The sequence below is a fragment of the Eleutherodactylus coqui genome, chromosome 8 (assembly GCF_035609145.1).
Source record: "Eleutherodactylus coqui strain aEleCoq1 chromosome 8, aEleCoq1.hap1, whole genome shotgun sequence".
NCBI lineage: Eukaryota > Metazoa > Chordata > Amphibia > Anura > Eleutherodactylidae > Eleutherodactylus > Eleutherodactylus coqui.
This window is the reverse complement of record NC_089844.1, coordinates 151,364,627-151,379,022: the sequence shown is the minus strand read 5'-3', so window position 1 is coordinate 151,379,022 and position 14,396 is coordinate 151,364,627. Positions and strand designations below refer to the sequence as shown.

The window sequence follows — 14,396 nt, the reverse complement described above, 5'->3', positions numbered from 1 at the left end:
TCTGTAACAGCAATCATCTGGCGGTTTCTGCACTTGTCATTTGAAGCCATGGTAAGTCCAGATGCCCCTTGGCAATAGGCTGTGATCTGCATGTGGTTACCGCCGACCAACCGCAGCATGTACCGGGACCTGGTGGGCTTCATCTTATTGCCCTTCAACCTTCCCGGCGTCAGAGTCTTTACAATCCTGACTGTTCTGCGTGGCTCCGTCCAACCGTTGTTGTATAGTACGAATATCAATCATCTGTCACGTGAACGTCCCAAAATACAGTAAAACACGCCAATTTTGAGCATAATCTTATCTTATTTTAGATCCCTAATTCAGTTAGTTATGTTTTCCCCTCCTGAGTGTTAAAGGGAACACGTCGCCACACAGGGAAGCCGGTTAATATAATAAATGGCTCCCATCACCTCACCAAACGGCACAACCTAGTTAATGGTGGTGACCGATTCCCTTTAGGTTGGGTTCACACAGGGCGTGTTATTGCCGCGGCAAATCCGCATGCGGACGCTAATCCCAGGATAAGCCAGTCATGTGGACGAGATTTCTCAGAAATCTCGTCCACGCGGGACAGCAAATCCGCGGCAGCCAAGCCGGCAGAAGCCACAGTTGTGGCGCAGATTTGCCGACTGCAGCATGTACTTTTTTCTTTTTTCCCGCGGCGGCCGCGCTCTCCTCTGTGGGAGCGCCAGCCGCAGCGGAAGAGCGAGCGGCGGGGCCGCTTCAAAGCCGCCACGGGTTTTGCAGCAGCCGTTCTCCCGGCGGAAATCTCACGATTTTTCGCTACCGGCCAAACCGCGAGATTTTTGCCGAGAATCTGCCCTGTGTGACCCTAGCCTTAAGGATTCAGAAGGCAACTGACTTTAGGAAATGCTGCTGGTTGCCCTTTACTCATGCCAGTCATTGCATAAAGTGACCCCCCAGAAGGGATTAAATGGGCACAAGCAGATGTTCGGTCCTTACCTCTATTATTTGTGCATGCCCTGCCTTGGTATGATTTGCTGGTTCTGTAGGTGCCGCTGTGGATGGATGTAGAACAGTGGTCTCTTGTCTGTGGCTCTCCACCTGGTGCATGCTGGGAGTTGTAGTCCTGCAACAGCTGGAGAGCCATTGGTTGGAGCTGTAGAAGGACATTTTCTAATCTGTGAGGGTTGTTCTCTAGGTATGTTCAAGAGGTTATCCAACGGGGGCGCTCCTCTGTCAGGCCACCCTGTATCCCACTGCTGACTGTGGTGCCAGCGGTCTCCGACATGGACCTCTCGGAGTCACAGTATGTGCCCCTCTTCTTTTCGTGTGTCATTATGTTTAGTGATTCCGTCCTGTCCTCACATAGCGCCCCCTATATGTGCGTCGTCCTCACCATGACTTGTTAACCCCTTCCCGCCCTCTTAGTCTTCCCTTGTGTGGAGGATGTGTTGTGTGCATGTAGTATATTAGTAGTGATGAATGTGGGTTCATAGTAGCCTGATGTGCAAGGCTGAAAGAAGACCTGTGTCCATCCATTTCAGCCTATTGGGGTTGGGTCCATTATAGCACCTCTGGGGGTCCTCACTGGGGGACTTACCTCTCTGACGCCCATATGCCCCAATAAGGTATATGAAAAGAAGCAAGTCGTTTGTGTAACTACTTTTAATCATCTCCTATATAACAAGTACAACTGCACAGGACACGTTTCTGCCCATCCAAAGCCATTCTTAACCAATAGGACAAGGGATGGAGACTCACAAATGGAGATCTTCTCATTATAGAGTTACCTAACATAGTAGCAGTGTGTAAGGCTTAAAACAAAAGACCCCCGCCCATCCAGTTCAGCCGATTATCCTCAATGTTGATCCAGAAGAAGGAAAAAAAAAAGGCAGAAGCCAATTTTCTTCAGGAAGAAAAATTCTTTCCGGACTCCAATCAGAATAATCCCTGGATCACCGACCCTTCTGAGTAATCAGTGGTATAACTGTAATATTACACTCCAGGCCGCTTTTGTACTCCATTAAGGAGTTCACCACCACGTCCTCAGGCAGAGAGTTCCACAGTCTCACTGCTCTTACAGTAAAGAACCCCTATGTTGTGTAGAAACCTTTTTTTCTCTAGATGTAGAGGGCGTCCCCTTGTTACAGTCCTGGGTATAAACAGATGTGAGAGATCTCTGTATTGTCCCCTGATGTATTATACATCGTTATTAGGTCGCCCCTCAGACGTTTTCTTTTACTAAATAACCCTATTTTTGCTAACCTCTCTGGGTATTGTAGTCCGCCCATTCCGTTTATTACTTTAGTTGCCCCCTTTGTACCCGCTCAAGCTCTGATATGTCCTTGTTGAATACTGATGTGCAAAACTGTTCACAATATCCCATGTGTGGTCTGACCAGTGACTTGTGAAGAGGAAGGACAATGTTCTTGTCATGTGCCCCTAGATCGCTTGTGATGCACCCCATGATCCTATTTGCCTTGGCAGCAGCTGCCTGACACTGGTTACTCCAGTTAAGGTTACAGATAACTAAAACCCCCAAGTCCTTCTCCATGTCAGTGTTACCCTGTGGGCCGCTTGCACACAGACTGGTCTGATTCCACATTTGGGAGCCTGCAGTGGAATCCAGCTCTGCCCCTGTGTGCCTTCGCTTTCTGTATTGCGGATGAGCGCGGCGAGCCGCCATCAATCACGCGCAATACAGATTTTTTTTAAAGATTTGTTTTTCCCACTCCGTCGCTATGCGATGACGCGGGTACCTGTGGCCTATCCACAGTGTCAATTGCAGATGGGCCATGAGTCGGATGGCTTCCATTGACTTCAATGTGGAGTCCGCACAGAAATAGAACCTGCTGCAATTTTAAATCCGCTTGCGGAAATCACAATCGCTGTCCGCACATGTGAGCGGACATGGAAAGGAATACCACGGATCGTTCGTGTGGGTGAAGATCGCTGGTTCCCAGTCGTGTGCAGTCGGCCTTAGTGTGTAACGGTGATATGTATCTCCTGCCCATGTGCAGAAGCTTACATTTATCAGTGTTAGGGCTCTTTTACCACTTTTCTGTCCCCAACTTATCCAAATACATTTGCAACCAGATACATTTGTACCCGCATTCTGTCGTCTTGTGTTAGTTACATTATGTAGTTTTGTATCATCTGCAAATATTTATCATTAATGGGGCCAAAAGAATAGGACCCAATACTGCCACCTGTGGTTCCCCACTAGTAACCCCTCCAATACTGCCCCCCTGTGGTACCATACTAGTGACGCCTCCAGTACTACCCCCTGTGGTACCCCACTAGTGACTCCTCCGCTGCTGCCCCCCTGGGGTTGCCCACTAGTGACTCCTCCGGTGCTGCCCCCCTGGGGTTGCCCACTAGTGACTCCTCCGGTGCTGCCCCACTAGTAACAGTAATTTAAGAGTCTGAGAGGAGGAATGATGGGAGTTGTAGTTCTGTTAAAGCGCGTTTCACATTTTGCCTTCAGTAGTTTGCAGCATTTATTATAGGGGTGGGAGTTCTTACCTCGTGGTTCCCCCTAAGATGATAGCCAAAGGTCACCGCAGAGGAAAACCAGCAATCAGCTGGCCACTGAGGGGACATCATTAAAGCGAACTTGTCCGAAATTGTCATCCCGCCTCTTTAAGGCCACTCTGATACTCCTCACATATTGTGAGTCCTGCGTCCTCCTGTCTTGTATATCCTCCTCCTGCATACAGAGATGAAACTTGAGCAGTAATCTAAATACAGGGCCACGGGGTGTCCGGCCCCATCACCTCTGCAGCCAGCCGAGTGCGGTTACCTAGCAACAGGAGAGAAACAATAGCAAATAACGGAACATTCCTTCCTCGTAAGACGCACTGAGCGTTCCGAAAAGTAATGTTCTGACTTACTGCTGAGTGTTTAGTTAGATCCGTGATGGAAGGAGAGGTTCTCTCTGTCACTGGATGAGGTAGAAAATTGGGTTAAGGTGACCCTACAGTCCTAATTCTCTGCTTCGCTGGCTGCAGGTTACATCTTTACCTGTCGGACGTTGGCTGCTGTAGCTGCCCAATCAGAGCAGGTGTAGTGCAATGGTAGACTAACACTACCGGTGCACTGTGGGGCACAGGTAGTCCGAAGATCGCATCTACCATCTAGGATGGCCAAAAATGGGACCCAGAACAGCAGATTGCAGGTAATCTCTGGTCACGGGACAGAATATTCTTCTTTACAGCAGTCTTTTTAACGTGAAAGTAAAGGAATTGCCATAAAGTGTTTTACGGCGCTGTTCACATAGGCCGAATCCAAGGCAGAAGCCTGCTAGGTAAGACACATGTCTGCATGCAGAATTAGTCCTCAGTGGGCAAATCTGTGCCGAGATGTGACTTTTTTTTTTTTTGCTCGCTGATTTAATATCTGCATGCAGAAAAGAAATCGTTGCCATATAGAGCGCGACGCGGATTCCATCATAAGGTAATGGGATGCGGATTTGATGCCGATTACCACGCGGATTTCAGATGGATTCCATGTCACATTTGCAGCAAACGGACGCAGTGCGAACGCCTATAATAAAGCCTCTGCCCGGGACTCAAACTGAACGGGAAGCACAAGATTCTGCTTCGTCCGAGTCGTTGGTTGGCGGTTAAACTGATTATCGGTCCGTGTAAACGCAGCATTAGTTGATGCAGTCTGGTTGCTAGCTACATGGGGTTGTCCCACCAATACATGTTGTTCCCTCTTCACAGGATAGGTGAGAACTTCCTGACCAGTGAGGGAGCTTGAATGCTTGGACCTCCCCCAATCTTGTGGATTGCCGCCCAGAGCACTTGGCATCGTGGGGAGCGGCTGCCCCACATAGCGGATGCCACCGTTGTGGTGGGGCTGGTAGAGATAGGAGACTGGTTTTTAGGTGGTGTATCCATAGCAACTGGATTGTCAGCCATGTTTAAATCCCCCTTAAAACCTAAGCATTATGCAGTGGTAGAGGTAATATCTGCTACAGGGGTGGGGGGGGGGGGGGGAGAATCTAAAACGTGACTACTTCTCAGTCATTGGATCTGTGTGCCGTACACGTGGTGTCGTGACGCCAACTGTGTGCTAGCTGCTGGTAGTAATCACTACCTCAACAAAGGAGAACGTCACACGAGCGAGCACGATGTTGGGCTTTGAATCGCCGTCCAATTTCGCGCTCGCCAACATACATTTTTCTTGTGGATGTGAGGCGTTTTTATTTCAAAACTGCTTTGCATCGCTTCAAGGACGAAGCGATCGTCTGCCACGACTAACCTCTGCTGCGGTGGAGGATCGCAGAGTTCCTCCCATAGTTTTCAATGGGAGACCTCACATCACGGGCACCTAGCACATTGTGCGATGCTACCACCGGCCCCATTGAAAACAATCGGAGATGTGATGAGGGCGCACGCAGGAAGATTTGTTTCCCGAATCGCAGCAGAAATCGCTCATCTGTGGGTTCATATTCATGCGACATGTGTGCGCCTTGCATGATTTCCTGCCGCACTGACCAGTCTCCGCGGTCAGATGATGTAGAAATTTTTTTTTAATTTTTTCTCCCAAGACCAAAGCCTGCATCAGGTAAACCTGCGCAAATGCAAAGATCCATTGGGGGCCCATCTCAAACACGACCTGTACTATCTGCAACGCCTGCAGATCTGCCTTTGGGTGAGGCGTATATCCGCCCGGCGGCCATCCAGGTGGGGACACCATCAATAATAGTGATCTATACCAGTTATATTAGTTATACTTAGTTTGGTACAACACCAGTGATCAACCATGGATTAAATTTAGCAGAGGAGCAAAAGTCTACCCAGACCGCCCACGTGGAGTAGTGAGTAGAGAATTGAGTCATCTCTAGCCCCTAATTCTTGCATGTACGTGATGTCGTCCATAGCTTTTAGCCACATGAAGCGTGTAGGAGTCACCATGGTGTTCCACGGCCGTGGTATCACCTGTCTCACAGCTAGGAGGAAAAATCTGAGGATACTTTTCTTAACCGAGGCTATAGGGCCTGGTATGATAGAGAGGAGAGCAACCTCTGGTGAGAAGGAAATGTCGCCCATAGGGAGTGCATTGTATAGGGCGTTTATCTCATTCCAAAAGGCAGGGACCAGGGGGCAGGACCACCAGATGTGCGTCATTGATCCCGTGCTATTCAGGCATCGCCAACACGTGCTGCTAGCATTGGGGTACATCCTAGCCAGGCGTGCCGGGGTGCAATACCACCTGGATAAGATTTTGTAGTTCAATTCTTGATACCTGCCAGAGACGGACATCTTGTGGGTCATGATTAAAGCTTTAGCCCAGTCGCAGTCTTCGAATTGTTGGCTCAGCTCTCTCTCCCAGCTTTGTTTAAAGCTCACCCCTCTCTGTCTCGCGTGTTCCTGGCCACCAGTAAGCTATAGTCCACGGAGATCTCCCTTTTCCGCTCTGAAGGCCCAGTGCACATCTCTTTAAAGGGAGTAGACTGGTACGGTATCTCTGAGGTCTGGCCCTGCGCACGAATAGAGTGACTTGACTGTAGATGCTGGAGCCACGCATCGGTCAGCAGTCCACCCTCGCCTAGCAATGTTTCCAATGGTTTGATTCCACTCTCCGTCTTTACATCCCTAATTCTAGGGACGTGGATCCCCAATCTACTCAGCAGGGTACCTCGTGTACCCAATGGAAAGTCTGGGTTACCCACTAGGGGTGTCCAAGGGCCGGGGACCAATATCAAGCTTGTTCTTGCTGCAAAGCTATCCCACTGTTTTAGAATGGACCCCAGGAACGGGGAGACCTTCATTCCCCTACGTCCGAGGCCTCCCTTTAGCCAAAACAAACCTTGTACTTTAAATGGGGCTGAATCTTGTTCAAGTTCTACCCATCGTTTAGAGGATCTCCTGAGCATGAGGTCAAGTACGGACTTGCTAATTGCAGCCTTATAGTACCCCGCGAGATCTGGTAACCCAACTCCCCCCAATTCCTTTTTTTGCGTCAAGATTTTATAGCTTAGCCTGGGTCTAGTTCAACTCCATACGAACCTCACCAGCGCTCTTCATGTACACTTTTTAACCAAAAATTGGGTGAGGCATAGTTTAGGGCGGCATGGCGATGTGCAGCCATCACATAAGAAACTGGCATACATCATAGCACAAACCTACTTCAACCTGTAGCTTGCGTATGATCCAGTCTGATGCACGGAGGGGCTGCCAAATGCGGCAAGTCTGAGAGACCTGCACCCTATCATACATCTGTCACAGGACCAACGGGTCCCACTATACTGAGAGCAGCGTATGAAGCGCCAGTCTAAGTAATGTGCTTCATTGTCTGTTCGGGTGGATGCCCATATATCGGTTCTCTGTACTGGAGCCAGGCACAACTGATGGCGTGAGTCAGATATGGCCGACCTGAAAAACACCGCATGCAACATTGTTCTGTCAGGTATCCAGCATCCGAGCGAAAAACTTAGGATCTTCTCTTACTTGATATATGGGAACCCGGCTATGTAGCAGAAAGTTTAATTAGTCTATTGTCCCGTCAGATGGGGGAGTTGTAAGGAACTTTTTTACCATTTGCTCCACTCCTTGTGGTTAAGTGTTTCGGTGGAGCATCTGAAGACCGGGTCACATACATGGACCAATCGCTGAGACGCTGGGAGAGGCCGATGCTCATACAACATTGTGTATTCCTACTTTACATATAGTTCTGGCCACCAATTAACCCTTCAAAACCTTTATTCCTATCTTAGGCTGAAGCCACAGAAGAAAGATGCAAGAAGCTCCGGAACTGGTGATAATATCGTCGTGGCTTATTACTTCTGTGGAGAACCCATTCCCTACAGGACCATGGTGAAAGGTCGAGTAGTGACCCTGGGGCAATTCAAGGAGCTGCTTACAAAGAAAGGAAATTACAGGTAAAGGTTTTGTACGTTGAGTTAGATTTAAAAAAAAATCTTTTTAAGGGTCTATTTCGATGACCATATATCCCGTGGTGCAGGCAGAGCAGCTGTATAGAACTCTGATCCTGGCCGTATACCACCTCAGATGCTGTGGTCACTAGCATCTAAGTGGTTAAACAGGCAAGCTCCCTCTGTCACATCAGTTCTCTTTGAAACACTTAAGGGATGTCAATGGTTTTCAATGGCAGCCATGGGCCTAAAGGTAGCCTATGAGATCTGCCATCTGTGTATGCCTACAATGTCTTGCCGGAGACACAGTCTACTCTGCTTGTTGCTATTGATGTGACAGCCATAATACACTGCAGGACATAAGTATTGCATTGTATCATAACATAAATCACGTCCCATAGGGGAACAAGCCTGCCTTGAGGAAAAATTTGTGACTTTTGCTGTTCTTGCCACTTTTCTGAAAAGTGACTGGGGCGTGCCGAAAGGTGTAAGTCCACCCAGAGCCTGACAGCTTGACCAAAGTTTACACCGGAAACCGGTATAAATTGTAGCGCAAATCTACACCGGCTCATAGTTAACGTAGGCTTGTCTTCCTGCCTCACAAGATGGCCAGAGAAGCCCAGAATTAACCCCTGTCTGTGCATGAACTGAGCTAAGCCTATGTACGGCAGGTGTCTACTGTCTTTGACAGCTGACATGTGCATGACATAGCCGCCATCAATTTTTACATCGATTCCGCCAGCTTAACCATTTAAATACCTTGAATGGTCCCCTGCAATGAGATCTCCTTCTGTTGTAATGGCACCCCAAGGCTTTCTGAAGACCCTCAGGGCTGACATGAATTTATGCCTATTAAGTCTGTTTTAATACCTGCAAAAATACCTCGTATTGTAATACTGTAGTACTGCAGTGTATGATATAAGCCATTACACGATCACAAGTTTAAGTCCCTTATTGGGCCAATTTAAAAAAAAAAGTGTGTTTTTAATAACTGTCAAATTTTAAATTAAAAAAAAAACAACCTTTTCCCAGTCATTACATAAAAAAGTACTAAATTAGTATCGCCGTGTCCATAGAAGTCCAAATGATTAAACACATTAATCCTGCATGACAAACGCTGAGTCGGGTCATCCCGACTCCAGGAATAAAACTGAATAATAGAAATTAAGCAACTGCCTCCCCTCCACCCGATAAGTTTCAGAGTTTTCCAATAGATTATATAGTATGTTAAATGGTACCACTGAAAAATACAACTTGTCCCACAGAAAACAAGCAGTGAAAAAATGGGAGCCGTGATTTTTTTGAAATTGGGGAACAAAAGAAAAAAAAAAACACAAAAAAGAAAAACCTCTGCAGAGGGAAGGGAGTTAGAAGGCACCTACCTGTAATAAGTCTGGCACATTTCACTGTGGTGTGTGTTTAGGTTGGGTCTGCTGTATAAACACCAATGGAAGTGAATTCCCATTTTATGGTTCATTAAAAAATAACAAACAATAAGCTAATGTCAAGGGAAAAATAAAGCTGCGACTCCTGGAAGACATCGGTGAGAAAAAAAAACACTTGGTCCCAAAGGCAAAGAGTAGGCAGTCCTTTCAGTGGAGTTTGGGCCGGTTTCACATCTGCGTCGGCACCTCTGATCGGAGGTTTTGCCGCAGATCCAGCTCAAAAGAGCAGAACACAAAAAAGGGCAGCATGCATGTCCAAAGCTGAGGGGCAACTGAACGGACCCGATTATAGTCGGCGAGGTCCATTGGGCGCTATTCGTATCCATGCATTCAGCTGAGGAGATCCCCCTTTCCAGCTCACCGGACGGAGCAGGGAAGCGGAGCCCCGAGCGCAGGTGCGAAACCTCCCTCACATAGATGGCGATCGTCCACATCACCTTTTGATCACGCCCCTCACTTTTTCTCTCACGGTCCAGGTATTACTTCAAGAAAGTAAGCGATGAGTTCGATTGCGGAGTGGTATTCGAGGAAGTGCGGGACGATGACTCCATCTTACCCATTTATGAAGAAAAGATCATCGGGAAAGTGGAAAAAATTGACTAGGCGAGAGAACCAAGCCTCGATCTAATATATATGCTGGAAAGGGCCATTTCCCTGCGGTCCCCTCGCTGTCATACTTACTGGTACCTGATCCTACAGACAACTTACTGTACAGGAGCCTCCCGACTACAAGCCGAGGTGCTACCCCAGACGTAGGAGGAGCCGCGCCGCAGTAGTGTGTGTGATGTAGCCGTGTACAGTTGTAATAAAACCTTCTTTATGAGAAGCTGCATATTTTTGATACCTTGAAATAAACGGGAAGCTAATTTCCAACGTCACAGTGCTCTTATGTACATTCAGACAGCGGTGCTGAGGTCACCACATCGTCCGCCATCTTGTCAGGTCATTAGGAACAAGAACATTCACAATGTGCAAAGTTTTTAGGTTAGTTTTTGGGTTTTTTTTAAACTTTTTTCAATTCAAACATTAATTTCTGGCCTTCACCGCCCCCACGGCTTTTGGTTTTGTTATTTTTTTCATGTATTTTTCTTTTTTTATGCCTCTGCGGTCACATTCAATATTTTCTCGGTCCAATAACGGCATGTGGAGATGAGATGAAAAGAATACTGGTACAAAAAAAGTCTGAGTATGTCTGGCTATTTTTGGTGTTTTTTGAAAATTAGAAATATTAACTTATCTCTATGGAACGTGATGTATTTCCAGATTTTATTTTATTTTTTTTTGCTTTTATTAAAGTGTTTTATTTGTGTAAAGCCCATCTTTTATAGCTATGTGGTTACTGCTTGCTACAGGAAGCTGCGGTTATTGCGTCTCGGTGGGCTGACATTTACCCCCACCCCGATATGGTAATAACCTGCTCTGACTGATTATCTTGTGTTAATAAGCTATAAAGGCCACACCTGCAAAGTCCCATAGTGAAAATTCCCATTTTTAGATGGCACAAGGCCTGCCCAAATGTGGACAAAAACTATTTCAGTCTGTAGTTATGATGAACCTTTTAGCTGTTCTTCATTCGATGAAGAGTCCCCCACCATCCCTCTTCTTCCCCGAAGATGTAGTTCTAGAGGGAAACTAGTTCTTTTTTTACAATGTTTTTACAGTATTTCTCAGCTTTATCTAAATAACACTACATATACTAGTCTTGTGCAGGTCTTAGAGGCTATCCAGGAAGGGGAAGTCCTTCTCGGAGCAGTGGTGCTGGCACCTCAACTTTGAGACCAGGGCCAACACTGGAGCTTCCTCCACCTTCCCAGCATTAGTGAAGTAATCAAAGGGGCTTGGCTCAATAAAATAATTAAGATATTACTACTGATACATAGAGGGGTTGGGGGATGTCTTAATTGTTGAAACATGGCCCCTTGTCAGAACTGGGCTGAAAGTGGAAGTGCCGCCACCACTGCATCACACTCGATCGGTTACAGGGGTTTTGGCACTTTTCTATTGATTACCTATCCCCAGGATAGGTCATAGATACGAGACTGTTGAGGGAGATATGTTGTTTGGGACTCCCATTAATTAGCTGATCCTCCAATTTGCTGTCAGAACCAGAAGTGAAATGGGCTGTTGTAATCAGTAGGCGCGATGCCTTCCATTATACTTCCGGCCCTGACCACCCGATGCAGACTCTCCACAGTGACACGAACCGGAGGACCAACTGATTGGTGGGGATCCTGACAATCACAAGGATAGGTCATCAATAGTAAAAAGGGGCAAAACCCCTATAAGCGTCGTCCTCCAGTCACAACAAGAGTTGCACTTAAAACTCGTCTCATTTTACCAAAAAGCAGTGCGTTCCGGGATCTTGACTTAAGCGCGTCCACCGGGTGGAATGCTGGTAACTCTACATGAGGCTGGTGACAGAACGCTGCTGCTCTCCGTGTGACTGGGGGACAGGAGCGCTTAGGCCCATTCCTGCCATTCTATGTTTGTAGAGGTGATTTTGAGTCCAGTTCTTCTGTTTTAGCTGCAGGTGCCCGGCTGTCTGGCATTACCTTATTACATCGCCTCGCTTAGCATTATGTGGACCACACTTTAATGCAGTGAATGTTTGGCTTTCCATGTTTTGGCCTGTGTATTTTAGGTTAATGAAGTTGGTATAAAGAAAACACAGTTTATTTAAGAAAAAGATTTAATTACAGTATTTAGTCTATCAGTGTTGCATTTTGGGAATCGGCCCTCTTCTGTGAACACCTTCAGAAATTGTAAGAATAGTCTAAAAAGGAGTTTTTTGGTTTTTTTTTAAATTGTGCCAAATGGGTAATACAGTCTAAAAGGAAAAAAATGTATTCTGGAACTGTGGCTTTACAGTAAAAGTCATTACTGGGAACCGTCCCCCTCTATTAACCAGTTTCCACACATTCTCAATATACATTCAGATACATGGCTTAGAAGTTGGTGCCCAGTAGGAGAACAACCTTTATAGAAGTCCCATCCATATGCTAATTACCTCTCAACAGTCCCAAAGAGCGTATCCAGACTGTAAGACGCCGGTTGAACTCGCTTCATAGCTGAGCTTCTTCTTCTGACTGATAGAATATTCCCTACGATGACCAGTATCTCTGGATTGGAATAGGGCGCATGCATAGAGGAAACCTGTTGAGGACCCGCACCTGTGCAGTTCTTCTCCTGCTATAGGCACCTGGTTTCCTCTTTGCCTGTGCCGCTTCTGCTCTCCAGAGATGACCAGTAGCCCGTCAAAGGAAGGGGGCCGGCTTAAGATGAATGCCACCGGCAGCTCAGTCTGGATACGCCCATCGGACTGTTGAGAGATAATTAGTATGTGGTGTAGTTTTATATATAAGGTATAAGTCCTACCGGGCGCTAATAGACATTTGGAAATAAAGTTAAAATAGTTTGGTTTTTTTTCTTTTTTAAATAAGCTATTTTACCATGGGGCTAAAAAAACTAATCCCTCATAGTGTTACATTGTATCTGGGACCATGGAGTATTTAGGAACATTTAATTTCTTTTATAGCCGTTTTTAAATTTTTTATTTTTTTTTTTAATCACTTAAGGCAAAGCAAACCCCACCCCCCCGTATATACACCCACTTCTAGGAGGTCTGTATTAAGCGGGATCATTCAATTGCTTCCAAAATAATTAAAATACATAGAATTGTTACATTTTCCCCCTGTCCGCCAGTTCATCATAATACATTGTACCAAAATTGAATGACATAATTATTTTTTTTTTTAAAGAAAAATACATTTTTTTATTTTTTTTAAATTTTTTTTAGGAAAGTGTCAGTTAAATCCAATGCGACTCTAAACGCCGCAATTAAAATGTGACCTCCCTGTTTAAAGGGGCTACTTTTGACCATACAAGAGTGTTATAAAAATGGTGCTTTAATGTAAATGGGATTTGTCGCAAGCGTTTTTGCAAGCTGTTGACCGCGGCCTTATTTGTATCCGGCGCCTCAGATGTAGACTATTTTCAGAGAAGGTTCATGTAAAGTTCTGTTCATTAAATACAGTTGTGAATTGAAACTATTTTGTGTATATTATGTTTTCTAATATATAGTATAATATATATTGCATGTTCTTTGTACATTGCCACTCGCTCTATATCCGGGGATCGGAGGTTAGTCGCATCCATAGCATAGAACTATTTTTACACTATAAATTATCCCTACAGAGGTCGTGGACCTACAATGGGCCTTTCCAAGGAGAGCGCTATGGAAATGGTTGTGAGTATCGCCTTTATACTAAAGGCAAATTTTAATTTTGGGGGGTTTTTTTGGCAAGATTCAATTGGGGTTACATTATATATATATATATATATATATATATATATATATATTTTTTTTTATTTTTTTTTTTACCCTGGTTATGCTCCCCATTCCAGTCTGTCTCTGGTCCGGTGTTTGAGCTCCCAACCTCTCCGCAAGTCTTTGTTTACAAGCTGCAGCAGTGAAGTGTTTGTATCCACATGTGACTGCTGCAGCCAATCACTGACCTCTGCAGTCTCAAGCCGTATATCACTGATTGGCTACAGCAGTCACATGTATATTCAGAACATCGCTGCTGCAGCCAAGTAAGCCTAGACTACAGTGAGATCAGAGCAGTGAGCATAACTTTATTTTTCAGTATTCCCTTCCTTCTCCTTCAAAAACCTCTTTAGTTGCCTCTTTTTAAAATTTTATAGCACCATGACATTTTTGTTTTTGCTTGTTCTCTCAGCCATGTGGGAAGCCAAATATAAAGCCATTTTATGAAAAACCTTTTAAAGTAATTTAGGTATTTCTATGAAAACCATTTTCCTTTTTCATATATATATTTTTTTTATTTCTGCCCTGCATAATATTTCTGGGTGTGTTGAGAAGTTTTTAATTTTTTTTTTTTTTTTTGCAAATCCAAGTTGATGATTTTTTCTCATCCATCAGATTTTTGTATCTAATGGAATTTTAATCTAGCTCACATTTATTTTTTTTAAATTATTTTACACCCCATGGGCCTAAAGGTGTTTTTTTTTTTTTTTGTTTTTTTTTAACGAAGGGCTCCAGGCTTAGGGGATAGTACAAATAATATAAACCATTATTCCCT

General features: G+C 45.3%; 1 protein-coding gene across 2 annotated transcripts in view; it reads left to right on the top strand.

Moving 5' to 3' along the window:
* The window catches only part of AXIN1 (axin 1), a 56,834-nt gene extending 43,209 nt beyond the window's left edge, over positions 1 to 13,625 (top strand). The window contains exons 9-11 of one of the 2 annotated variants that reach the window (XM_066576698.1): positions 1,163 to 1,270; positions 7,691 to 7,855; positions 9,771 to 13,625. In XM_066576698.1, the coding sequence (XP_066432795.1) occupies positions 1,163 to 1,270; positions 7,691 to 7,855; positions 9,771 to 9,897 (400 nt within the window). In that variant the 3' untranslated portion in view covers positions 9,898 to 13,625. The remainder of the gene's footprint in view (positions 1 to 1,162; positions 1,271 to 7,690; positions 7,856 to 9,770) is intronic. The other variant, XM_066576697.1, reaches the window with a different exon arrangement.
* Positions 13,626 to 14,396: the final 771 nt, after the last annotated feature.